This window comes from Mus musculus, chromosome 10 (genome assembly GCF_000001635.26).
Source record: "Mus musculus strain C57BL/6J chromosome 10, GRCm38.p6 C57BL/6J".
NCBI classification, from domain to species: Eukaryota; Metazoa; Chordata; class Mammalia; order Rodentia; family Muridae; genus Mus; species Mus musculus.
Genome location: NC_000076.6, coordinates 81,266,928 through 81,292,032, shown reverse-complemented (window position 1 = coordinate 81,292,032; position 25,105 = coordinate 81,266,928). Strand labels below are relative to the sequence as shown.

General features: G+C 55.1%; 2 protein-coding genes and 1 non-coding gene across 10 annotated transcripts; 1 reads left to right on the top strand and 2 right to left on the bottom strand.

The window, feature by feature from the left end:
• Nucleotides 1–451: 451 nt before the first annotated feature.
• Nucleotides 452–18,845, top strand: Tjp3 (tight junction protein 3). Of its 4 annotated transcripts, XM_006513708.3 has the most exons (22): nucleotides 501–569; nucleotides 758–985; nucleotides 8,294–8,350; nucleotides 8,428–8,537; nucleotides 8,993–9,095; nucleotides 10,601–10,928; nucleotides 11,164–11,267; nucleotides 11,468–11,627; nucleotides 11,842–11,950; nucleotides 12,078–12,139; nucleotides 12,462–12,528; nucleotides 12,682–12,838; nucleotides 13,301–13,409; nucleotides 13,968–14,214; nucleotides 14,623–14,837; nucleotides 15,670–15,765; nucleotides 16,789–16,859; nucleotides 17,243–17,453; nucleotides 17,550–17,650; nucleotides 17,964–18,230; nucleotides 18,338–18,384; nucleotides 18,644–18,830. In XM_006513708.3, exons 3-22 carry the CDS (start codon nucleotides 8,303–8,305, stop codon nucleotides 18,744–18,746), a joined length of 2,715 nt encoding a protein of 904 aa, XP_006513771.1. In that variant the 5' UTR covers nucleotides 501–569; nucleotides 758–985; nucleotides 8,294–8,302; the 3' UTR covers nucleotides 18,747–18,830. The 4 variants fall into 4 exon arrangements, with proteins under 4 accessions (NP_001269024.1, XP_006513771.1, NP_038797.2 ...); NM_001282095.1 differs by lacking the exon at nucleotides 758–985 and having other exon boundaries at nucleotides 452–569; nucleotides 18,644–18,845; NM_013769.3 differs by lacking the exon at nucleotides 501–569 and having other exon boundaries at nucleotides 766–985; nucleotides 18,644–18,845.
• Nucleotides 18,786–25,098, bottom strand: Apba3 (amyloid beta (A4) precursor protein-binding, family A, member 3). Of its 5 annotated transcripts, XM_006513905.1 has the most exons (12): nucleotides 24,900–25,068; nucleotides 23,714–23,862; nucleotides 22,572–23,254; nucleotides 22,449–22,488; nucleotides 20,920–21,065; nucleotides 20,751–20,837; nucleotides 20,507–20,668; nucleotides 20,201–20,371; nucleotides 19,636–19,848; nucleotides 19,330–19,449; nucleotides 19,074–19,211; nucleotides 18,797–18,984 (listed from the first exon to the last, which is right to left on the bottom strand). In XM_006513905.1, exons 3-12 carry the CDS (start codon nucleotides 23,136–23,138, stop codon nucleotides 18,913–18,915), a joined length of 1,716 nt encoding a protein of 571 aa, XP_006513968.1. In that variant the 5' UTR covers nucleotides 23,139–23,254; nucleotides 23,714–23,862; nucleotides 24,900–25,068; the 3' UTR covers nucleotides 18,797–18,912. The 5 variants fall into 5 exon arrangements, 4 of the variants coding, with proteins under 4 accessions (NP_061228.1, XP_006513968.1, XP_006513970.1 ...); NM_018758.2 differs by lacking the exon at nucleotides 24,900–25,068 and having other exon boundaries at nucleotides 18,786–18,984; nucleotides 23,714–23,861; XR_380418.4 differs by having other exon boundaries at nucleotides 20,497–20,668; nucleotides 23,714–25,098.
• On the bottom strand, nucleotides 20,346–20,436 carry Mir3057 (microRNA 3057). Its single transcript, NR_037218.1, has one exon. It is a non-coding gene; the product is annotated as a microRNA 3057 (primary transcript).
• Nucleotides 25,099–25,105: the final 7 nt, after the last annotated feature.

Below are 25,105 nucleotides of genomic sequence, written 5' to 3'. Positions count from 1 at the left end.
CCATCCGTTAAGACAATTGCATCAGAAAGAGCGCTTTGGTGTGTGGTGTGGACAGAACTTGACTTAAGCCTGGGCTTCCAAAGTGTGGTCACTGGAGCCCAGTAACAGCACCTTCTGAAAGCGGGTTAGAAGCCTGAATCTGAAGTCTTCTTGCCGCAGGAACTAAGATGGGGTCACCAACTCCTCCAGCGATATGGACACCTGATAAAAGCTGAGATCTCTTTGGGCATCACAGGAAGGAACTAGGTCAGGAGTGCTCGAATTAAGAGGAAGCAAAGTTCAAAAAAAAAAAAAAAACCAAAAAACCAAAAATAAAGTCTGAAACTGGAAAGTCACAAGGGGTCAGGTGTACAGACAGGGAAGTCAATGCCAATAGAGTAGATAATGATCTTGGGTGTGGCTAAAAGGTGTGGTATGGCCTACAATTCCCCAGTGAGGGGGCTGGGGACGTAGTCAGGGGTGGAGTTCCCGCCTAGAATCCCATAGTAATGAGCTGGGCTGTGGCTCCATGAGAGTTTTGATTATTCCAGTGTCCCCCCTTGTGATGAAAGCTGGAAGCTTGACAGCGGGTAAGTTGCAGCGCGAGGCACAGCCCATTCATCCCGTAGGATGCTCAGTGTTTTGTGAGCACCTACTCTGTGGTGTAGATGCTGTGGGGTGCAGGGCTAGCTAGGCCTCTCTGGGTACTCAGGGGTTAAGGCCTGTCTGGCCACGTGAGAGCACCTTGCGACTGAGCCACAAACCCTCCCACCTGCAGGCCGGCCTCTCTTGCACTCACAATTGCGCACAACCTGCACAGTCCTGCCGGTTCCACCCGGCAAAGGGACTCGCCCACCGTTCCTTCCACTCCGCTTTCGCTGAGCAAACAGGTTGCCCGGCCCGAGCAGCCAGCTCGGGTCTCCTCCCTGCCACCCATGCCTGACAGCTATCCAGGACCCAGCTTCCACCTCCCACCCTGCGTCCATTCACTCAGCCTTCCAGACCGGTAAGTCTCCAGCTGAGCTCATCCCAAGGGCTTTATGCATCCAAGTGATCCCATGTCAGGCTCCCGGGACCCCCAAGTTTGCTCTGGATGCCCCCCATGGGAGCCGGAAGCTGGCATCCTGTGGGGACATCTGACACAGTTTCAGAAAGTTCCAGCGGGTGCAGTTTCTGCCCTGGCACAGCGCCCAGCACGCTGCAGCCCAGCCTTCAAAGGGTCTTTGTGAGCGCAGGTGGTGGCTAGGGAGGCTGGTCCCTGATCCCCTAGCAGGAAGGATCTTGGTTCCCATGGGAGGCTGGCCTGCAGTTTTGGGAGATGGCAGAGGAAGTTGGGGTACTCCTGAACTAACTCTTGAGTTTTTCTGGAACTCTCCCTGAGGGTCACCCCATATATCCAAGGCATGAATGTGCCACCTGTCCTAGGTTATACATTGTGGGGACAGGAGAGGACAGGAGCTCTGTCAGCTCCCCAAAGCACGTCTGTCAGCTGAGAATTGCACGACGAGGGTAGAACGGATGGACAGATGCCTAATGGGATTGACAGAGGAGTTGGGAGGGGCACAGGAACCTTCTGTGTCATTTGCCCCAAAACAAAGAAAAACAATTCCTTCAGGAAGGTGTGTCCAGCCACCAACATCACCACCATCCCCCCCCCCCCAGGTTATCTTATTCTCCGGGAAGGATCAGCACACAGGGGGACCTGGCCTTGGGAGTTCTGGTATTGGCTGCTGCACTAGCCCAGCCTCAGTTTTTCATTTTGCACCAAGGAGAAGCTAATGCTATAGTGGCAGGCGCTGGGGCGCTGGGGGCCCTTGTTCCCAGCTCAGTTCCCAGTTATTTGGCACAAAATGAAGTGAAGCCCAAACAGGAGTAACTGCTCCCGGAGGCTGCACAGTAGAGTAAGACTGTCGCACAGGGGGCCTTAGAGCTAACCCCCAAGAAACCTCCCTGGGGCGACATCTTAGAAAAATCCCTGTCTGGCCTGGCACTTCCGTGTGGCACCGATGCTGGGGAAAGTCCACGATGAGAATTTAGGCTCGGTTCTTCCTCCTGGGCCGGGCCGCGTGCCAGAGAGGCAGTGTTTGCTCAGGGTAGAACCCAACACCCTTCGTGGCTGAGGTCAGTGGGACACTTGGCTATGGGGACGGGCTGCCTAACAAAGACGTGTGTATTTCTTGAGCATTTACTGTATGTCACGTATATTGGGAACAAGGCTCAGACATTCATAATTTTATCTTTTCAGCTTTTGGAGACAGGATCTCACATAGCCTAGGCTGGTGTCTGTGTCCATAAGTAGCTAAGGATAACCTTGGACTCTTGATCTTCCCTCCTTACCTCGGAGGCTGGGATGACAGGTGTGCCCCATCATGTGTGGTTTGTTCTACCTTAGGAAGAGAAGACGGGAGCACTGGGGGTGAACTGACGTCTGGGGTGACAGGCCTGGGTAGAAGGTTAAGGCTCAGGCAAGTGTGCTCAGAATGGAGGGAGCCCGGAGCCCGGGACAGGCAGCTGAGCTGCCAAGGTGGGTGGGAGCCATGGAGAGCTGAGCAGTGGGAGAGGGCTCAGTGTTCGTGTGCGCCCTCTGGTGGCTGATAAGGGGGTGACTGTCAGGAAGGATCAGGTGGAGGGGCTGTGCTGAGATGAAGGTTCAGGGGCAGGGGCCAGAGGTCAGTGGTAAGGCAGGAAGGTTGGCAGACCATCAGGACACACAGAGGAAACCCTGCCCAAAAGTTATATTACTGAAAGGGCGCTCAAGAGCTATGAAATGTCAACCACACGCTCATGGAGCCCCCGCCTCAGGGGTCTTTTCACCCTGCTGTACCCCTGAACCATACATACCATTATTTGGGATAAGATTTGACAAATAGTCAGCACTCTATAAATGAACAAATATCCCCTGGAGGGTACATGAGGTTCTTGACACTGTGGAAGACACAGAGGTGTGGTTGTACAGACAGCTGCAGACTGGGTGACAACTACCCACCCCCACCCCAGGTCTACATAGTAAGTTCTGGGCCAACCTGGTCTACATAGTGAGTTTTGGATCAGCCTGGTCTACATAGTGACGACACCACCACCACCACCACCACCAAACAACAACAACACCAAAACCAACAACAACAGAAAGCTATGAGAAAGACCTCAGGAGCAGTTTGAAGACTTTTGGTGGGGGTGGGCTAGGGAACCCTGTAGCCCTAGGACACCAGATGCCACTTCTGGGTCCCACGTGTCCCCTATTGGCTGAAGCTGGTATTGCAGCCCCAAATGCTGGAGATAGGGGCTGTGGAAGCCTTTCAGAGTCAAATTGGGCGCTGAGGTTTACAGGGAAACTGAGGCGAGGAGTCTCACAGTAGTCATGGTTGGCGTACCCCCCTGGTGTCCCAGATGCGAGTTTCCTCAGACTCTCCCTGTATTTTACTTTGTGCATTGTGGTGATGAGTATGGCTCCTCAGCTCAGCGGCCTGGCTCCTCTAGAACTGATAGCAATCCTCCTGCCCCAGCCCTCCCTTCACGCGCGCAGGGAGAGCAGGTGCGTGCCACCAGTCCTAGCTATTTACAAAGTCTAAATTCTTTTTATTAGCAGTGCATGTGATGCACTCACACGAATGCGCAAGCACCGTGGAAACGGGGTCGGTTTCCCGTTGCTTCTCTCCGCCATGGTGATCGGTTCAGTAAACTCTCCCTGGCTCCCTCCTCCCTGGGGTCAGTCTGAGCCACACCTGCCTTTCTCCGCTGAATCTTCCTGGCCCTCTGGCACCCTCTCCTTACTGTCCTGACCTAGATCCCTGCCTCTCCTTTGCCCGCTGACGCTGACGCAGCCTCCATTCTTTCTGTCCCTCCTCTTGAGAGCAGGACCTGCTCCTCCCTCCTTGCAGACCCAGCAGTGTACACCATTGAAGCTCTTGGGGCATTCTTGAGTTCCGGTCAGACCTGTCTTGCCACACCTGAGGGGACATCACACCCTTCAGTGACCCTTGACTCCACCCCCACCCCACAACCCCAGGCCCTGCCCTCCACGCATGCCTTAGTTTCCCCAGATGTATGAGAATAGGCAAGCAGAGTCCTAGAGAACTTGTCTCCCATCCTACACCCCCTTTCTGGCCTGCAGACACTGTCCCCTCCTGGCTGGTATCGGTACTGCAGCCCAAACAGGCTTGTCCAAGAGGCATCTGCTTTCACCACCTGCCTGCCTCTGGGGGCAGATTGGAGAGTTCCTTTAATTCTTAATCTCTACATAAGTATTTATTTGTGTATGCGCATGCGCACATGCTGTAGCATGCGGAGATTGGAGGACAACTCATGCAGATTGGTAGTCGCTTGCTATGGGGATCGAACTCAGGACCTCAGGCTTGGCAGCAAGTCCCCCTGCCCCCAGCTGTTTCACAGGGACTGAGGATGGGTCCCAGGTGCTGTGGAGGCTGAGGCAGGAGGATTGTGAGTTCCATGACAGCCTAGGCTACATATGAGGTCCAGCCTCAGAACAACAGCAGAACCTGCCCTAGGTGGTACACATGCAATAGGTCTCTAAGTATGGGAAACAATCCTTTAAACCACTATCATTCCCACTTTCAGATGGGGAAACCGAGGCACTCAGTGACTCACAAACAGACAAACCACTACGGTGCCCCTTTTAGTCCACCTACCCACTCTGCCATGCAGAACCTAGGATTTCATTACCCATAATGCTAGATGCCCATATAGGAGCACAGAGTGGGAGAGTAACTTCCTGAGGGCACACAGTGAAAAGGCAAAAGACCTGAGATTGAGCCTTCAACTGTGAGGGTCTGAGAACACACGTTTCTTCTCTCGGCACAAGGTGTGCTGGTGAGTGGGAGGAAATGCTGGGGCAGGACAGTTGGGGGGGGGGTTCCCCACAAGTGTTCACTGTGTAGCGTTGGCTGTACTGGAACTCACTCTGTAGACCAGGCTGGCCTTTAACTAATATGCATCCACCTGCCTCTGCCTTCCAAGTGCTGGGGCTAAAGGCCGCACCAAGATAGCCCAAAGATTTGGATTAGATTGTCTTGACCAACTCTTTATCAACCTTCAAAACCCCTCTTTTATGCCCACCTTCTCCAGCAAGCTTTCAGAAACTAGAGTTTCTGCTTTGCCTCTGGCTGTCACATTCCCTTCCTTCTTCCTCTAGTTAGAGCCCTGAGGTAGCAACAGGAGCCTGTTAGTGCCCAGTTTTGCCCTTTGACCTTGGGTTGGGTTGAGGATCCGGCTATCTTTACTAGTGAAGAATTTGTGGGCGGAGCCAGCACTAGTCCCGCCTATCTAGGTGACTTCCTCCTACCTTAAGCCCAAATCTAGGCTAACCTGACTGGACCTTTCTAAAGCTAACCCTCGGTGGCAGGCCCTGAGGAGGAAGCAGTCTGAGTTTGAAATACACACTTGGCCTGGAGTCAGAGTGGCCCAGGAAAGGCCATGAACACGACTGGATTGTCTGGGAAACGGTTATGTTTTTGTTTTTGTGTATGTGGGGTTTTTTTGTTTTGTTTTGTTTTTGTTTTTTGAGAAAGGGTCTCACTGTAGCCCAGGCTGGCCCAGATCTCACTATGCAGACCGGGCTGGCCCCAAACTCACAGAGATCTTCCTACCTTTGCCTCCTGAGTACTGGAATTAAGGCTGGAAAGCCTCTCTCTCTTTTTTTTTTTTTTTTTTTGACTTGTTTACTCTTGTGTTTGGTGTTTCCCTGCGGATGACTGTGAGCCATGTGGATGCAGTTACCACGGAGGCTGCCAGGGGGTATCAGACCTCTGGGGCGGGACACACAGGAGCGTGAGCACCTACCTCGTTATGGGGATTTGAACTCAGGTTCTCACGCTTTCACAGCAAACGTTCCAATGCACACAGAGATCGTTCTTGTCAGGGCAAACTCTTAACCCACCTTCAGAACTCTCCTGCAACGCCCCTCCCTGCCCACTACACTCTTGCCTCTTTGCCTCTTCCCGACTCCCTCGCAAAGCTTCTTACCCACGGGCTGCCCGGGAGAACCTCGATGTGTGCCCGTTTCGTACGTGGGAAAACAACAGAACAAAAACGTCCCAGACCCTGGACTCCGTTACGCCTGGTCGTGACAGCTCCGGGTTTTCCCGGCCGCCCTTCCCATGCATTCGGCTGCCCCGGCCGCGGGGCTCAGATCGGCTTTGTGGGAAACCAGGTCCGGATCGCGCTTGTCCGGACCGGATCGCGGTGGGGCCCGCGGCCGCTTCCCGGAGGCGTGCCCGGCTGGGGCGGGGCGGCCCCCGACTTGAAGGAGGAAGAGCAGGTGCAGCCGTGAGCGGCTGGCGGAGCCCTAGAAAGGCGGGAGCGCGGCCCCAACCCCGTCGCGACCACCTCCCAGCCCAAAGTGGGGGCTGATTGTTTCCAGGCCCCTCCTGGTCCATGGTGGGGGCTGCCTGACCGTTTCCAGGACGCTTGCTGTGCACCATGGCGGTGAGATTCCAGGCGAGTTGTGCCGGACGCTTGGAACTGGTGGTGGTCGGAATGGGAGTGGGACTCAGGCTTTCAAAACCCTGCCCGCCTGCTTAACAGGCAGGGAAACTGAGGCCCCGAGAGGCGCGGTGGCTAGCCCACGGCTATATGGAGAGATAAATCTGTGAACTAGCCCCAAGAGCCACCTCTTGGAGCTTCCTCAACCGCTTCACCCCGCAGACCTGAGTTCGAATCCCACTGAGACAGTGAGGGCGCCCGTGTGTGATCTTGAAAGTGGGTAGCTGTGTTTTGTTTCGTTTCTTGGCCGCTAGCATTTATTGAGCACCTACTGTGTACAAAGAGTTTAAGGAGCCTGGCGGGTCGGATGATAGCCAGTTCTGGGGAACCTGGAGGAATTTTGCCCTTCTGCCATGGAGTCCAAACTCCTACACAGGAAGAATAAACTGAGACTTGGCTGCTGGGTCACACTCCAAGCTTTATGTCTGCAAGACTTTCTGCCCGTTTAGGAGGAGGAGGAATGACCTTCCCCAGGCCCGGTCGACGGACCTGTCCCCAGCCCCTCCCTACATCCTCTCCCTCAACCCCCTCCTGTCCTAAGCGGGGAGGGGCGGGTGGAGAGCCAGTGCCCCTGGGCGGGAGGCTCGTCCCACCCGTTCTCCTCAGGTCTCAGGCTCAGGTTGTCCGCAGGTGGCAGGGGCGGAGCCAGGCGCTCACCTGGAGGGGCGGGGCTGAGGGGTTGGATCTAGTATTTTTAAACTGCCGTCTTGTGGTTTTCAAACCCTCCCAAAGCTCCACACTGTGGGGACCTTATCCAGTCCCTAGGACCCCATCCTAGACTACCCGGAGCACCCGGACTTAGGGGAATTCGTGGAGTAAACTAGATTAGACTGTGACATCCCAGACTCCAAGGGGAGGGGTGCCAGATGTGTACGTTGGAAGGCACCTTAGCCCCGGGCACTAGAGGCTGAATAGGAGTTTGCCAAGGACTATAGGTGATGGCTTGTCTGGACTGAGTGATGGAGAGGTCGGGTCTTCCACAGCTAAGAGAAAGAGCCAGGGCCTGCGGAGCACAGTTGAGAAATCGATGGATGGGCAGGGATGGGGTAGCAGGGGTCATGCCAATCCTTAAGGCAAGGGGAGCCCCAGAGGGTTTTAGACAAAGCCTGTGACCTGCCTACACCAGCTGGGACAAGCTGGGCAGGCTGGGACAAGCCTGGCCACCTGCCTCCCCTCCCCCTAAGGAGCCCTGGCGCACTTGGGAAAGCCAAGAAATAAAAATTCCACAGTTGAGCGCAGATAAGCTTTCAGAGTGCCACTTGAAGATCTTTGCCAGGGTTTTGTTGGAGGTGCCCCATGTGCCTCCTCCATGTGAGGAGGCTGAGGCAGGAGGATTGCCATGCGTTTGGAGCTAACCTAGGCTTCAGAACATTATTCCGGACCGTCCAAAAGTAAACTGAAGCCCAGGCATCAGAGCTGGGGAGATTGGGAGGTGGGGCCTGGCAGGTGGCGTCACGTGACATTAAGATGAAGTTGCAAGGGGTTCAGCTTTCAGTGGGGGTATCCGGGCCACCTCACCCAGGACTGAAAGAAGGCTCTGAGGGCCTGGAACGTGCTTGAGAGGCAGCCTCTGGGCAGGAGGGAGGCTGGGATGTTGGGGAGCAGCCATGAGGCTCTTGTGCTGGAGCAGGGAGGTATAGTGGGTAAGCCAGACAGGGAGGAGGACTGTAGGGAGGATTGTAGGGAGGACTGTGACTGTGATCCCGAGGAAGGTGGGGCTGCTGCCGAGAGGATGCACTGTGGAGGGTGGGGTAGGCAGTGAACACCATAGCCTCCTCCTGCCCCATGAGCCTGTCCCTGTCCCTGTCCCTACCAGGTGGCAGACATGGAAGAGCTGACCATCTGGGAACAACACACAGCCACACTGTACAAGGTGAGCTGAAGCCTGCCCCTCCAAGGGAGCCCCTGGGTCTGAGAAGTAACGCCTTGCCTGTTCCCTGTGTCCCTTAGGACCCCCGCCGCGGCTTCGGCATAGCTGTCTCTGGAGGCCATGACCGAGCTAGTGGATCCGTGGTGGTGTCTGATGTGGTACCAGGAGGCCCCGCTGAGGGCCGGCTCCGGTGAGGGCTCAGAGAGGGCCGGCTCTGGTGAGGGTGGCTCCGGTGAGGCTCGGAGAGGGCTAGTGGGAGGAGGGACAGTGGGGAGGGGGTGCAGAAAGCACCTGGCACCTGCGGCTCTGTCAGCAGGACCTGATTCCTTGGCCTCTTGTCCCTAACACTTCCTGGTCCCAGATTCTGAGCAGTGCCCAAGGGCAGGATGGCAAAGAACTAGAACAGACAATCTTGGACTGCTCTTTGAGAGCAAGGCAGTTTTCCAAGACCTGTGGACTGAGGCTCCTGGAATCTGAGTGGAAATGGCTCCTGGCCCTGAGAAACTGATGAGTGATGGAGGAGGGAGAAACACACAGGCAGAGACAGAGAGATAGAGAGACACAGAGACCAAGAGACAAAAATCTCCTGATGGTGGGAGGGGAGGGTTACAGCCCCAAGTCTCCTCACTGGAGCCACTCTCTCAGGACCGGGGACCACATCGTCATGGTGAATGGTGTCTCTGTGGAGAACGTCACATCTGCCTTTGCCATCCAGATCCTTAAGACCTGCACCAAAACAGCCAACGTTGTAAGTGGAAAGAGGCTGGGGACACGGATTTTATTATTATTATTATTATTATTACACCGTCACTGTCTTTGGACACACCAGAAAAGGGCGTCAGATCCCATTAAAGATGGTTGTTGTGAGTGATGTGGTTGCTGAGAATTAAACTCAAGACCTCTGGAAGAGCAGTCAGTGCTTGTTTTTTTGTTGTTTGTTTTTGTTTTTCGAGACAGGGTTTCTCTGTGTAGCCTTGGCTGTCCCGGAACTCACTCTGTAGACCAGGCTGGCCTCGAACTCAGAAATCCACCTGCCTCCCAAGTGCTGGGATTAAAGGTGTGCGCCCCCACCATCCAGCCAGTCAGTGCTCTTAATCTCTGAGTCATCTCTCCAGCCCCCGGAGAAACTGAGTTCTAACCCAATAAGGCAGGGGGCCCTGTGATACTGGAGATGGAACTACACACTTCTTTTAGAATTTCGTTTCTAAATGAAATACCTAGGGGTGCTAGGACTGGAACCCAGGACACCCTGTACACTGAGCCTGTGCTCCACCCTGGCCATGCCCACGGACCCTCACTAGGGGATTCTAGGTGGGGTTCCATCCCTGACCACGCCCCCACGCCATCTCTGGGGAATTCTAGGTGGGCTCAGCTCTCTTTTTTCCTCTTTATTTTTCTTAGTCTGGCTTAACTTTCCTGGTTGATCTTTAGTTTTTCTTTAATGATCTATATATTTTATGTCTGTGGGTGTTTTGCCTACATGTACATCTATCTGCATTCCAAAAGAGATCACCTGATGTCAGGAGTTACTGACAGTTAGGAGCCACATGTGGGTGCTGGGAATCGAATTCAGAACCTCTGCAAGAGCAGCCTGTGATCTTTTTTTTTTTTAAAAAAGATTTATTTATTTATTATATGTAAGTACACTGTAGCTGTCTTCAGACACTCCAGAAGAGGGCACCAGATCTCGTTACGGTTGGTTGTGAGCCACCATGTGGTTGCTGGGAATTGAACTCAGTACCTTTGGAAGAATAGTCAGTGCTCTTACCTGCTGAGCCATCTCGCCAGCCCCTCAGCCTGTGATCTTAATTAATCCTTTTGTTGTTGTTGTTGTTGTTGTTGTTTTTTGAGACAGGGTTTTTCTGTAGCCCTGGCTGTCCTCGCCTGCCTCTGCTGCCCAAGTGCTGGGATTAAAGGCATGTGCCACCACGCCGGATCAGATATTTAATTCTTGATCCTGTTGCCTCAGTCCCTGTATAGTCGGAACTACTGAGCATTCTGGGACAGTTTTGCTTCCGAGCGGGATCAGTCAGATGTAGGACCTCCTGGTTTAGCTGAACTGCTGGATATGCAGCCCATAGTTGTGCTCCTGTCGGGATGCCTGCCCCGGAAGTCACACACTGGCCTTTGTTAGATGATGACAACTTTGGTGTTGGAGGCTAGAGAGGCGCTGGATCCCCTGGGGTTTTTCTGTGGGTCGGCAATCTCTCCCCTCTTCCTGCCTCTTCTGACATGTCTCCTCCCGACTGACAGACAGTGAAGCGTCCCCGCAGGGTCCAGCTGCCTGCCACCAAGGCTAGCCCAGCTTCTGGCCACCAGCTCTCAGACCAGGAAGAAGCTGACCATGGCCGGGGCTATGAGGGGGACTCCTCCAGTGGCTCAGGTCGATCATGGGGTGAGCGTTCTCGCCGGTCCAGGGCAGGTCGCCGCGGCAGGGTAGGCAGCCATGGGCGCCGGAGTTCGGGTGGCGGATCTGAAGCCAACGGTCTGGACCTGGTGTCTGGCTATAAGCGCTTGCCGAAGCAGGATGTGCTAATGAGGCCACTAAAGTCCGTGCTGGTGAAACGAAGAAACAGCGAAGGTGAGGCAGACTGGGCTGCACCCCCAAAACAGAAAAAAGTCAGGTTGGGGTTGTGGTCAGGGGTGGAGTGTGTCTCTTCCCCTCCCTAGAATCCCCCAGTGGAGCGACTGGGGGCGTGGTCAGGAGCCTAGATTGGAGGCTGAAGCAGGAGGATTGCAAATTACTTCAAAGCCAGCTTGAATGATCTTGGCCTCCTAGCTGAGGCCTGCCTCAGTTTCCTTCCTCTCCCTTCCAGAGTTTGGGGTGAAGCTAGGCAGTCAGATCTTTATAAAACACATCACGGAATCTGGCCTTGCTGCTCGGAACCATGGGCTGCAGGAGGGAGACCTTATCTTACAGGTGAGCCCAGGTTCATGCTGGGGGGCAGGGGGGTTTCGGGGGGGGAACTGAGGCCAAGGAAGGCAGTGCCATGTTCCCGGCCCCAGGAATTATTTCCAGTACTCCCTCCCACCTTGCTCCGTGCCAAAAGTTTCAAGTTCCCCCCTCAGGCTCATACCTTCTAGACGCTCTGTCCTTTACTTGTTCCTGGCTCCTTTCAGATCAACGGGGTGTCCAGTGCTAATCTGTCCCTGAGTGACACACGAAGGCTCATTGAGAAGTCGGAGGGGGAGCTGACGTTGCTGGTGCTAAGAGACAGTGGGCAGTTCCTGGTGAACATCCCTCCCGCAGTGAGCGACAGCGACAGCTCCCTAATGGAAGGTGAGGAGCCCAAGGCAGCTGCAAGCCTTGCTCCTGGAGGCTCAGAAAGGGATGGGAACTGACTTAGAGCCGCACAGCATGACCAACTTGAATTCTGTGAGATTCGGAGGACCCCTAGCTCATCAGGGCTTTGATGGCCCCCCCGTGTTACAAGAACAACATGACCGCAAGAGGTAGGTGTGACCCTGGCTGACCTGCTGCCCTTTTTCCACAGACATCTCAGACCTGACCTCAGAATTGTCCCAGGCGCCCCCTTCCCACGTTCCTCCGCCACCTCTGAAGGGTCAGAGGAGCCCTGAGGACAGCCAGACAGACTCCCCAGTGTGAGTGAAGGATGATGGCCCGTGAGGGGCCACACCTCATGTCTGTGTACCCCTGCTCTTTGCCCTGCATCTGTGGGGTCCCGAGCAGAAGCACCACCGACTCACTGGAATCTGTCATCCCACCCAGGGAGACCCCGCAGCCCCGGAGGCGGGAACGGTCAGTGAATTCAAGAGCCATCGCTGAACCAGGTGAGAGGCTGGCAACCGGACAGTCACTCTCAGGGCTTCCTCACTTGCAGGCGCCATGCTGAACCAGGCAGGAAACAGAGATGATATAGGTGGTTGTTGGGGGAAGGAGATCCCCAAAGCCTAGGGGTGAAAGGCGGGGCCAAGAGAGGCAGTTTAGCTAATAGCTCCAGGTTATAACTACTCTAAAGGGCTGGGGGCGTGGTCAGGGGTGGAGCCCCAGCCTAGAATTCCTCAGCAAGGCTGGCGTGTTGCTAGGTCCTCTGAAGGAGTTTCTGAGTCCTCTAAAGGAGTGAAGGCTACAAGTTTCCGTTTCTCGTTGCAGAGTCTCCTGGAGAAAGCCGCTATGACATTTACAGGGTTCCTAGCCGGCAGAGCCTGGAGGACCGTGGGTGGGTAACTCAGAGGAGCATGTGGTGCTGTGGGCCCCACATTCTGTCCCCTTGATTGTGGAATGTCATTAATCTGGGCTGCTTGGAAAACCAAGTCCTGTAAAGGGTGAGGGTACCCTCCACCGCCGGCCTGATTGCCCCCCTCTCTGGTAGCTACAGCCCCGACACTCGTGTCGTGAGCTTCCCCAAGGGCGCGAGTATTGGCTTGCGGCTGGCCGGCGGCAACGACGTGGGCATCTTCGTATCCGGGGTGCAGGCAGGCAGCCCGGCCGACGGGCAAGGCATCCAGGAAGGGGATGAGATCTTGCAGGTGACACAGGACAGCTGGCCTGGGGAGTATGGCCCTGAATCCTCCGTTACCCCCGCGTCCCTTTTTGTTGCCCAGGCTGGCTTGGAACTCGCTATCCCCCCCCTGCCCCCCACTTTAGCCACTTGAATGTTGGAATCACAGGCCTGCCTCCCATGCCTGGCTTTTTCCATGGGTGCTGGGGATCTGAACACAGGTCCTCATGCTTGCCCAAGTAGTGTTTCCCCGCTTAGCTCTCTCATGGGGCCCAGGGAATTTTTACATGGTGGAGTCTGTCCCCTCTCAGGACTGCCTGAGGCTTTCCAACCTGGTTGTTTGTCCTGAGCTTTGTCTCCCCCCCCCCCAGTTGTGCACCCTGGACCATGTCTGTGATGTTCAGAGGCAGGTTGGGGACACCTAGGGAGGCAGAGCCTGGGGTTTGGCAGGCAGTAGTTCCCAGTCTCACACCACACCCTTTCCTGGCAGGTGAATGGTATGCCATTTCGGAACCTGACTCGGGAGGAGGCCGTGCAGTTTCTGTTGGGGCTGCCTCCAGGGGAAGACATGGAGCTGGTAACACAGAGCAAACAGGACAGTGAGTGTCCCAGAGCTTGTGGGGCAGCCTGGCAGAGTGCTGAGTTCCATATTTACAGAGACCCGAGGTGGGGTGAGACTGAGGGCACATGACGCCGAGCTCTGGCCTCCTCTGGCCAGGTGTGGTGGCACATGACTTTAATCATCGCACTCAGGTGGCAGAGGCAATAGTATCTCTGTGAGTTTGAGGCTAGCCTGCTCTACATAGTGAGACTATCAAAAAAAAAAAAAAACAAAAACAAAAAAACAGAGTGGGGTATGGTGGCACATGCTTTTAATTCCAGCACTTGGGAGGCAGAGACAGGCAAATTTCTGAGTTTGAGGCCAGCCCGATCTACAGAGTGAGGTCCAGGACAGCCAGGGCTACACAGAGAAACCCTGTCTCGAAAAATCCACAAAAATAAAAATAAATAAATAAATAAATAGAACAAAGACCAGAAGCTAGTGGGTTGAGCACAAGCCGAGCTCCCCCGTGGCTATCCCTAGCCCACCTGAGCATCTGAACTAGTCTCTGGGACAGATGGGCCCCTCGGAGTCACGCAGCCCCCTCTGTCCCCAGTCTTTAAGAAGATGGTCCAGTCTCGCGTGGGTGACTCCTTCTACATCCGCACACACTTTGAGCTGGAGCCGAGCCCACCCTATGGCCTGGGCTTCACCCGCGGTGATGTCTTCCACGTAGTGGACACGTTGTACCCGGGCTCCGGGCCAGGCCATGGGCACAGCAGCCATGGGGGCCTCTGGCTGGCCGCCCGCATGGGCAGAGATCTGCGAGAGCAAGAACGCGGCGTCATCCCCAACCAGAGCAGGTGGGGGCGCTCACCATTCCCATTGCTGAGGGCTTCCTGGGGTAGGACACCGTGGGGCCACGGAAGTGTCCTGCGGCCGCTGTAATAACTGAGCACATATACGGCTTTATTTATTCATTCATCTTTGAGAGAGAGTTCCCTCCCAGTATCCAATCCATCTCGAGTACCAGCATCTAGGGCCCCACATCCTTTGGTTGTGGCCTCACTCTCTTCAGAATTGGGCGCAGCCTCTCCCCCTCCCGCGTCCCTTCAGAACCCCATGGTGACACTGAGTCAGGGATGATCCCTGAAATCTGTAACTCAGAGGCCTCAGCTTGAATATGTACCTACTCTCTGGAACATGACCCCAGATCAGGTCCTGACTGGTTTGGGGCCAGTCCTGACTCCCATGTCCCCTGTGCTCCCTAGGGCCGAGCAGCTGGCCAGTCTGGAGGCTGCGCAGCGGGCCGCGGGCGTGGGGCCAGGCGCCTCAGTGGGTTCCAACCCACGGGCGGAGTTTTGGCGACTCCGAGGTCTCCGCCGAGGGACCAAGAAGGCGTCGACCCAGCGGAGCCGCGAGGACCTATCAGCGCTGACCAGGCAGGGACACTACCCGCCCTATGAGCGTGTGGTGCTCAGAGAAGGTGGGTGGCTGTGGGCATGGGGTCAGGGGAGGTGAGGACGGGACCCTCCTCCCAAGGTCACAGCGATGCCTCACTTCCTGTGAGCAACAAGCCTGTCATTCCAGCACTCGGGAGCCTGAGGCAGGGGGGTTTCTGAGAGTTTGAGGCCAGCCTGATCTAGAGAGTTCCAGGACAGCAAGTGAGACCCTGTCTCAAATAAATAAATGACTATAAAAAATTTTTTATAAGAAATAAAAGACACGCCAGGCGTGGTGGCACACGCCTTTAATCCCAGCACTTGGGAGGCAGAGACAGGTGGATTTCTGAGTTCGAGGCCGGACTGGCCTACAAAGTGAGTTCCAGGACAGCCAGGGCTATACAGAGAAACCCTGTCTCGAAAAACCAAAAAAAAAAAAAAAAAAAAAAGAGAGAGAGAGAGAGAGAGAAAGAAAGAAAAGAAAAGAAAAGACACAGATGGGAGGGTCTCTCAGTCTACACAGATGGACAGACTACATCTCAATACAACTTTATAAATTAAGCCAAGAGCCAAACACAGCATGGCTGTGGCTTCCTGACAGTCCACTCATCTAATAGTCTCAAATAGGATGAGAAGCAACCCTTTTCTGCCTTAGCTTCTTTCATGCTAGGTATGCACTATCATGCCTGGTTTGCGTGGTACTTGGGATGCTGGGTGAGCACCCTGACTGCAGAGCCTGGCCTTGTGCTCTCTGGCTTCCAGAGCTGCACAGCCACAGGGACAGGAATTGGGATGGGGGGCTGAAATCATGTGTAATAGGGACAGCTGCAGTCCGGGGAGTCAGGCTCCATACTCTCCACTCTCTCCACTTTCCAGCCAGTTTTAAGCGCCCCGTGGTGATCCTAGGACCAGTGGCAGACATTGCCATGAAGAAACTGACCACAGAGATGCCAGAAGAGTTTGAGATTGCAGGTGAGACACGACATCGTGGTAGCTGGGGTGAGGATCCAGGCAACCATAACACGGGGCTGTCCCTCACCCACCCACCTGGGCCCAGGCCAGGCATCATCAACCGATCTGGGCCCTCAGAGTCCTTAGCCACTGTACCAGGAGGCCTCCTAGAACCAGGCAAACACTGCCTTTTGTTTGCTGAAAACTGTTCGGATTTTTTTCTTTATTTTTAAATTTTTGTTTCGTTCCTCCTGTGATCAGCCTTGAAGCAGGAGGATGTCAAGTTTCAGGAAAACCTGGTCAACTTTAATGAAATCCTGTATACAAACCAAGACCTCCCCCTCCCCAACCCAGCCCAGCATAAACTGGGCCTGGTGATCAGGTGGCGGCAGGGGGAGTCCAAGGTCAGCTCTGGCTACTTAGGGAATTGGAAGCCAGTCTGGGCTACATCCAACTCCATCTTTAAAAGCAATAAATAAAAGGGGAAACTGAGGCCCATGGGCGTGGCGCCAGGTGTGCGTTTAGCAAGTGAGGTGGCTCTGGATATATGGGGAGCCTTGGAGGGCTTCAGGGGGCTTAGTGTGCCTCACACAGAGAACCAGATCTTACAGGTTTCAGGACACTTAGAAAGGAGGCCCCCTGGAGGAGGCTAGGCAGAGTCTAAAGGGCAAAGTTACTGGCCACCTCATCAGGTGATACAAGTGCTGGGGTCCATGTGCAGAAAAATGGAAAATCGGGCTCTTGATGGGCTCCCTGCAGCACCTGAAGTCCTTCCTTCAGTGGAATATTACTCAGCCAGGAAAAATGAAAGCCACACCACAGGGTCTGGCTCCTGGAAGGCCCCTGCAGTCCCCATAGCCGTATAGCCACAGGGACAGGAATTGGGATGGGGGCTGAAATTGTGTGCAGTGGGGACAGCTGCAGTATGGGGAGTCAGGCTTCGTAGGACACCTCCCAACCCCCGTATAAGGGTCACAGTAGGTTCGAGAAGGGCCTGAGCACCATGGATATACCCTCATAAGTGGCATCCCCCTGCCTCCTCAGAAAGCATGTCCCGGACTGACAGCCCATCCAAGATCATCAAACTGGACACAGTGCGGGTGATCGCAGAGAGGGTAAGCACGGGGATGGGGAAGCGCCATGTTCTGTGTCCCAGCTTCACCCTGAGTTACCTCCAGGGAGCTGGGTGCTGGGGGCTCCTGAGGGACTCAGGTCCACACCCCTGAGCCTGCACTCCGGATGCTGACTGTCGTGAGCCTAAAACTAAGCTACACAGAGAGACCTGTCTCAAAGGGACAAAAAAGTAAAAAGTGACACAAGACCACTCAGCTGTGGAGGTGGCCGAGTACATTTGTAATCCCAGCTCCCTCGATGCTGAGGCAGGGGGATTCCTGGGATTCCCAAAGATCTGGCCAATAGATGAGACCCAGGATCAGACACAAAACTGGCCGTGAGAAGCTGTGGTCCGCTGTTACCACAGACACTCCGTCTGTCTTAGGATAAGCACGCACTCCTGGATGTCACCCCCTCTGCCATCGAGCGCCTCAACTACGTGCAGTACTACCCCATCGTCATCTTTTGTGCCCCAGAGAGCCGGCCGGCCCTCAAGGCCCTCCGGGAGTGGCTGGCCCCGGCCTCTCGCCGCAGCAGCCGCCGCCTGTATGCGCAGGCCCAGAAACTGCAGAAACACAGTGGCCACCTCTTCACCGGTGCGCAGGGGTGGGGATGGGGGCTCTGGTGGGGGCGGTAGTTCCTGCCTGCTGACTTAGCTCTGTCTCTCCTTCTGCACCCCCTCACCCCCGCAGCCACCATCCCCCTGCATGGCACTAGTGACTCCTGGTACCAGGAAGTCAAGGCTGTAATACAGCAACAGCAGGCGCGACCGATCTGGACCGCGGAGGACCAGGTGCTTGGTAGAGGGAGGCCATAGCCATAGCCCAGGTGAACCCCATAGGCATCCACACTGTGGCGTCCTAGTACCCAGTAGCCAATATAGTACCAAAGGAGTCCTTAGGGAAGAAAGCCTAAAGGGGTGGATAATGGGGCTGGGAGTTTGTGGAGTGCTTAGGAGTTGGTCAGAGTTGAAGGCCTCGATCTCAGATTTGGGACTTGACTTAGAATCCAGAAGCACTCGTCACAGGTCCATGGGTGACTAGAGGCTGGCATTCAGAGTATGGACCTCGGCTTCCCTTGAGATTACAATATACCCGTCCCCACAGCTGAACAGCTCATCCGAGGACCTTGACCTGCCGGGCCATGGTCTGGCCGCCAGCTCTGGAGACCTCAGCTGTGACAGTCGGACCAACAGCGACTATGAGGACACCGACGGCGAGGGCGCCTATACGGACAGAGAGGGCGGACCCCAGGATGTCGATGAGGAGGTCGCACCCACAGCCCTGGCCCGGTCCTCAGAGCCCGTATGGGTAGATGATCACCAGGGGCTGATGGGTCATGGGACAACTATCACAGACAAATGGGAGACACAGGTGGGTACTTGGCCCTGCAGGATAGGAGGACATAATCACACCCCCGACTCCCAGTACAATGCCCTCCACGCATGTCAGTTGGGGTCACTGCCTTTCTCCTTTCCCAGGCTGACAGCCACTACACCCAGGACCAGCGGCGCCAGGACAGCATGCGGTAGGTGCCCAGGAAGGATGCAGGCCTGAGAGCTTTTGCTGGGCCACTCCACACTCCACATGGTTGAGGGCTTCCTGAAGGAATGGGTGATGGGGCTGGGCTTTGTAGGATATGAAGGAGTTTCAAGTCCCAACCCACATTTAAATACCCGGCCTTGCTCATCCCTGTGCCCACCCTGCCGGGTGGGGTCAGTGCGGGTGGGTGAGGTCACACAGCACACCCAGCCACCAAGGCCCAGCACCTGCCTCCTGTCCCCCAGGACCTACAAGCACGAGGCCCTGAGGAAGAAGTTCACAAGAGCCCGGGATGTGGAATCCTCTGATGACGAGGGCTATGACTGGGGCCCAGCCACCGACCTGTGACCTATGCAGTCACCAGCGTGCCACAAGCCCTCAAGCTTCTGACCACTTAATAAATCTTTAAAAAAAATTTTTTATATTAGAAAATAATACAAGACTGAGGACTCTTTGGTCCCTGCCAGTGAAGGAGTGACGGTGGCAGGGATGAAGGCACACATGGGTGGGGCAGTCATAGGTATACTGGTTGTTCCTGTCCCGTGAGCAGTCGGTAGGTGGCAGCTGGCATGGTCTTGATGTGGATCTAGGGGTCAGAGATGAAGAGTCAGGTAGACGGGGTTGGTTTGGGTAGGACAGGATCAGGGGTGACGGGGTCAGGTGACTCCCACGCACTTCTCTTGTCTCTGTGAGCAGCTGGATGATGCGCGCATGGGGCATAGCCACCACGCTCTGCCCGTTGACCTCAATGATGCGGTGTCCAACGCGGACTCCACCACGCTCAGCAGCGCCCCCACGCAGCAGGCTACAAATCTGAGGGGGGACAACTCTCAGGACCTGCCCCTAGGCTATAGGCTAGCCTCCACTCCCTAGGCTGTATGCTAGCCCATTCCCCACACCCGGCCTAGGGGGGGGGGGTTCCCAGCCTCACGATTCCATCCTCCACACAGAAGCCCAGCTGCTCGCGCACGTGGGGCCGGCGGATGACGGCCGTGGTGACCGGTGGGCAGTGGATAATACTCAGCGTCACGGATGAAAGTCGCCGCACCTCCTGGGGGGACCCACCATGCTGCTCAGGCCTCTGCGGGCATCAGTTTACCCACCCGTCAATCTCCCAGGCAACATGGGGATGCAATCAGTGGTACCATACAGTCACTTAACTTAGGAGACCCTGTTAATGGGCTCCTATGCACCCTACAAGGCCCCTGGGAACCCCGCCCACAGAACTTTGACTCACGCGCACCGCAGCCTGGCAGGCAGCCAGCGACAGCCCCACCAGGCTGGTTCCATTGATGGCAGTGACGCGGTCCCCTATGCTCAGGGCCCCGCAGCGCTCGGCAGGGCCCCCATGGAGCAGGTTGGCAATGACCGCAGTGGGCAGTAGCGAGCCCCAGCCTGATTCAACTAGCGCGACGCCCAGGCCTTCACCTGGCCGCTTCTGGATGCAAACCTGGGAGCAGAACCAAGTTCAGGGGGCAGGGTGTGGGGTGGGGTCCCAGGAGGGGCAGGACCACATTCAGGGGCAGTGTGGGAGAAGCTGCACTTAGAGATAGAGCAGGCAGAGCCAAGCCAGGTGTAGGGAGGGCTCAACTTCGGGGAGGGGGGCAGGGTCCCATTCAGGGGAAGTGTGGGATCAGGCCCAATGCGGGTGTGCTCAGGGAGGGGGTGGGGTCTCAAAGGGGGCGGGGCCGTGTCCAGGGAGTATGGGGCCAGGTCTCGGTGGGGTGGGCTCAGCAGGCCAGGGGATAGGTCCATGGTCCCTTGGGTGGCTCTGTGTGTGCTGTGGCAGAGCAAGCACTCACCTCCCTACAGTTCTGGCTGTTGCAGAAGTGGTCCAGGTCGCCGTTGTGCGGGTGGCTGGCAGCGGTTGAGGGCTGCGTGCCCACCTGGCTGGGGTCGATCCTGTTCTCCTGTAGGAACTGGCTGTAGGCGATGCTGAAGGCCTGGCCGATGGCTTGTGCTATGAGCTGGGCCTGTGGGAGGACAATATACTCCTAATCCATCCCGCAGAATCTCAGCTCCAATGCACACACCTTCAGGACACCTCAAGGTTTCTAAGTCAAGGGTTCTTAGATGCTCTGGAGGGGGCGTAGCTCACGGCTGCTCACATCCTCTGAGTGGAAGACATGGCACAGCATCTTGTAGAGTCGCCGCTGGCGGTCCTGGGGAGTTGTCCTCCTGGCCAGCCGCCTCCGGGCCATCAAGACCAGTACAGGCCCAATGTCTGCGATGTAGGAGATGGTCTGCAGGGCATGGTCCATCAGGGCATCCTGTGGACATGCGCTGGGTGGGCTGGGGGCCTCTCAGGAACCCCAAGTGTCCACGACAGTCAAGGCCCAGCCCTCTGGGTACCTGGGAGTCAGCAGCCAACACTTTGACACGCTTGGTGGAGATAAAGATGTCCACTTCCACCATGGGCTGGGTCTCGCCTTCAGGGGCCTGCAGGGTAGGAAGGGGACACAGAAGTTAGAGGTGGTTGGGACATGGAATCCAACAGCCCAGGAACTCCACCCTGGCTCACCTTGACGCGGTCCATGGCCTCCTGCGCCTGCCCCATGCGTGTGCTGGGCGCCGGGCTGCGCTCTGACAGCAGCTGGGTGGAGCCCAGGTATTTCGCCCCGAAGATGACACCATCCATGAGCTCCTCCGGCCCACAGGGACCTGGGACTGCAGATGACAGTGAGGGGTGCGACCTCTACAGGCTCTGAGGTCCCCAATCCCTGAGCTGTTGCTCAAGAAACTCATGGTTCTGTCCACGGCTTAGCATGCACAAGATCCTGTACTAGAAGACTCCAGAGGCTCAGTGTGCGGTGGCCAGCTCTGTACCTGCCACTTTCAGGGATCCTAAGAAGTGTCACCCCTACTATGAGGCACCCTCAGGAGGAATGGACCCAAAACAGGTTGCAGGGCTCAAAGACCCCTCTTCCAGAACCTTCTGACCAAGAGTCAGAGCTCAGGGCCTCACGGTGGTGTCGTGAGTCCCTAACATTCTGGAATCAGGCAGGGCAGGGCCAGCAATTTAGCTCAATGGGTAAAGGCATTTTCAGCCAAGTAAGATACCCTGAGTTTGATCCCTGGGATACCACAAGGTGGGCAGAGAACTAACTCCCACAAGTGATCCTCTGCCATATTCGATAAATGCAAAAAAAAAAGACAGAAGATCAAGGCCGGGCGTGGTGGCACACGCCTTTAATCCCAGCACTTGGGAGGCAGAGGCAGGCGGATCTCTGAGTTCAAGGCCAGCCTGGTCTACAGAGTGAGTTCCAGGACAGCCAGGGCTACACAGAGAAACCAAAAATAACCAAAAGAAAAAGAAATAAGATAAAAATCCATGATGATCTAGAATTCTCTTCAGTCAGCCTGGAGCGTCTCAAAGTCTGGGTCCTCGATAGCCCTGAAACAATCCCACCCATGAATATTTATTTATTTATTTATTGTTTTTTTTCGAGACAGGGTTTCTCTGTATAGCCCTGGCTGTCCTGGAACTCTCTCTGTAGACCAGGCTGGCCTCAAACTAAGAAATCCTCCTGCCTCTGCCTCCCAGGTGCTGGGATTAAAGGCGTGTACCACCACTGCTTGGCTTTTTTTAAAAAGATATATACATATATATGCATATATATATGTATTATATATATAATAATAAGTAAGTACACTGTAGCTGTCTTCAGACACACCAGAAGAGGGATTCAGATCTCATTACTGGTGGTTGTGAGCCACCATGTGGTTGCTGGGATTTGAACTCAGGACCTTTGGAAGAGCAGTCAGTGCTCTTACCCACTGAGCCATCTCGCCAGCCCTGTAAATGCCATCTTTAGCTCTCAAAACTCCCCAGAGCAGCCTGGAGCTATCCTCTGTCAACCAGTGTGCTAAACCAGCATGGCTTCTAGAACATTCTACAGCTTATGTCACCTCTTTGGCCGTCTAAGATCTGCTCTCATTCAGTCCTCTCTAGACCTTGATCATCACTGGCAAACTTTGTGTCATTACTTGAGAGCCCATTTTTGGGCTGTTCTAGGACATTCTGATTTCTGTGTAAAAATGGACACTCACCCTCGGTGACGGCAGGGCACGAGGCCAGGGTCTCCCGGCTCTGGAAGATAAGAGGTGCAGGGCTGAGTCCCCAGTCATGGCTGAGGGTCAGAAGTCAGAGGTCAGAGAGGCGAGCACTATTACCTGGGTACCCACAGGTGGTTCCTGCTGTGTCACCAGGGGTGCTGTCTCCAGCCAGGGCTCCGGGGAACTGCTGGAGCTCCTGCTGTCTGCTGGCTCTGCTGATGCCCCTTCCATCCATCCCGGGTCCCCATCAGGGTCCTCTGGCGGCTGCAGAAGGCGGGGTGCAGTCTGTGCAGGATCTTGGGGGACAGATTGGGCAGGCGAAGAGGCCTCATCCCTCAGCAGACCCAGAAGGTCGTCCCCGCCTGCCTCGGCCGACAAGAGCCCACCAGCATCTGGGTTCTCCTGGGTGGCAAGTCCTTGGCCGGTAGCAATGTGCAGGGGACAGGGGGCTCCATCTGGGAATGGGCCACCCAGGTCGCTGGGTAGAGCTTCTAGCTGCTGAACCAGCTCCTGCACACTGGATGTGTCCAGCTCCATCTCACTCAGGGTGACAGGGCCTCCAGGCCCTAAGGCCGACTGGGTGTTAGAGGGGTGGTTCTCAGAGGGCACCTCGGGGCCTTTGGGCTCCTCCAAGTCCATGGTTGGGGGCCCTGGGGGATGCTGGGGTCCTGGCAGGAACTCCATGTCTGAGACCCAGGTTCAGGCCGGCATTGTCACCAAGCTGGAAGATGAGGGCTCTGAGTGTGGATCTCGTAGGCAAGCCATGGTCCTACAGGTGACAGATTCCATCCCCATGGGGCCTGCCCAGGAGGAAAGGACCCCATTTTACACAGAAGCCAGCAAAGAACTCAGGTGCCTGCCCCAGATCTCAGGCTCCAGACCTCAGAACTCAAGCAACAGACACTAGAACTGAGGCTGCGGCTATGGAACTCAGGCATTGCCCCTGGGAACTCAAGCACTGCCCCCGGGAACTCAGGCTTCTGTCTCTAGAACTCAGGCTCTGGTCTCAAAAACCCAGGCTCCGGACCCTAGAACTCAGGCTCCAGCCCCAAAACTCAGGCTTTAGGTCGTGGAACTCAGGCTGTTGCCCCAGAATTCAGGCACTGGTCCTGAGAACTCAGCCTCTAGCCCCTAGAACTCAGGCTCTGACCCTTGAAACTCAGGCTCCGTCCCCAGAACTCAGATTTCAGTCTCAGAACTCAGACACTGCCCTTGGGTCACCCACGGGAGCCTGTCCAGTCCCGCACGGCCCGCAGTACCTGTGTCTCCGGCCCGGGCAGGATTGTCCGGACGGTCCGCCCGTCCTTCCAGAAGAGTCAGCAGCTCTCTGGGATCCCAGCTTTGGAACCGGATCATCGGTCACTGCACCATCCAGGACTATTGCGCATACACACTCTCAAACGGCCTGCTGGGAAATGTAGTCCTCGAGTCCGCTCTCTCTCCTTCCGGGGACTCGCCAGTGTTGCAGTATAGATAGTAGAGCTCAGGTTCGAATCCCGAGACTACAAGAACGGAGGCGAGGCTCAAACTGGCTTTTCTTTTCTAAAATCGGGTTCTGCATCACTTCAGAGTGTAACGGCTGAGGTAGGACATGGGCAGAAACCAGGGATGGTAAAGAGAGCCATGACTTGAAAATTTGGAGTGCAAAGGAAAAGTGGGAATGGAAGTTATTGAGGACGGACTTCCACTTTGTATCCCAGTAAGGATCTATAACGGTACAATCTAGACTTGAGTTGACACTGGAATTTGCATCACGGTCCTACATATAGATTAGGGACAATGATAATTCCTAAACTTAACTGTGTGATCTAAAAAGAGTTCACCTGGTTAGGTTTGTTAGCAATGAGTCTAGAAGATTCTAGTACTAGTCTATTTATTCTTGAGAGTCTCATGTAGCCTAGGCTGGCTTCAAACTCCTGATCCTCCTGCCTCAGCTTCCTGTGTGCATCCAGCCTCCATTTCTGCTACGAAGCCCCAATCACCAAACCCCACTTTTTTCTATTAGTGAATAGAACACATACGTATCACTATGTAGAGTAGGCTGGCCAGGAACTCACAGGCATCTACCTACCTCTGCCTCCCAAGTGTGGGGATTAAGCTGGGGTTCATCACTCCCATCATTCTCAGCTACCCATATGTTTAAGCCAAGATCTCATATAGCCAAGGCTGACCTCAAACTTGCTGTGTAGGACAGATCGACCCAAACTCCTGATTCTCTTGCCTCCACCTCCACATCACAACTGACTGTCCTAACTTTTAAGCTTTCAAAAATTCCACAAGGGATATAAGCATGATTTTGCTGTGACATTTAAAGTAAATAAAGATCTAAATACTTGTTGTTGTTGTCGTCATCATCGTCTGAGGCAGGGTTTCTTTGTGTAGCCTTGGTTGTCCTGGAACTCAAGCAGTAGCCAAGGTTAACCTTGAATTCAGAGATCCTCCTACCTGTATCTCCAGAGTACTGGGATTAAAGGTGTGCCATCACCATTTGAACTGGGGGCAAGAATTTAATGAAATATTCTTTGAACGGTCGATAGCTACAGAAGTTAAAATTAGTCGTTAGTCGGGCAAATTTTTTTTTAAAGACTACATTTCCCAGAAGGCCGCGGCGCCTCCAACACCTCCAAAGCCGATCTGGAGGGCTGACGTAA

What these genes read in the sequence shown, in the direction of transcription:
- Apba3 (XM_006513905.1), bottom strand. Translation starts at nt 23,138, where the DNA reads ATGGAGTTCCTGCCAGGACCCCAGCATCCCCCAGGGCCCCCAACCATG. An exon ending in AGGCCATGGACCGCGTCAAG is followed by an intron (nt 20,838 to 20,919) that starts GTGAGCCAGGGT and finishes CCTACCCTGCAG; the next exon opens with GCCCCTGAAGGCGAGACCCA. An exon ending in TGCTCACAGAGACAAGAGAA is followed by an intron (nt 18,985 to 19,073) that starts GTGCGTGGGAGT and finishes TCTGACCCCTAG; the next exon opens with ATCCACATCAAGACCATGCC.
- Tjp3 (NM_001282096.1), top strand. An exon ending in ACACAGCCACACTGTACAAG is followed by an intron (nt 8,351 to 8,427) that starts GTGAGCTGAAGC and finishes TGTGTCCCTTAG; the next exon opens with GACCCCCGCCGCGGCTTCGG. An exon ending in AGGGAGACCTTATCTTACAG is followed by an intron (nt 11,268 to 11,467) that starts GTGAGCCCAGGT and finishes GGCTCCTTTCAG; the next exon opens with ATCAACGGGGTGTCCAGTGC.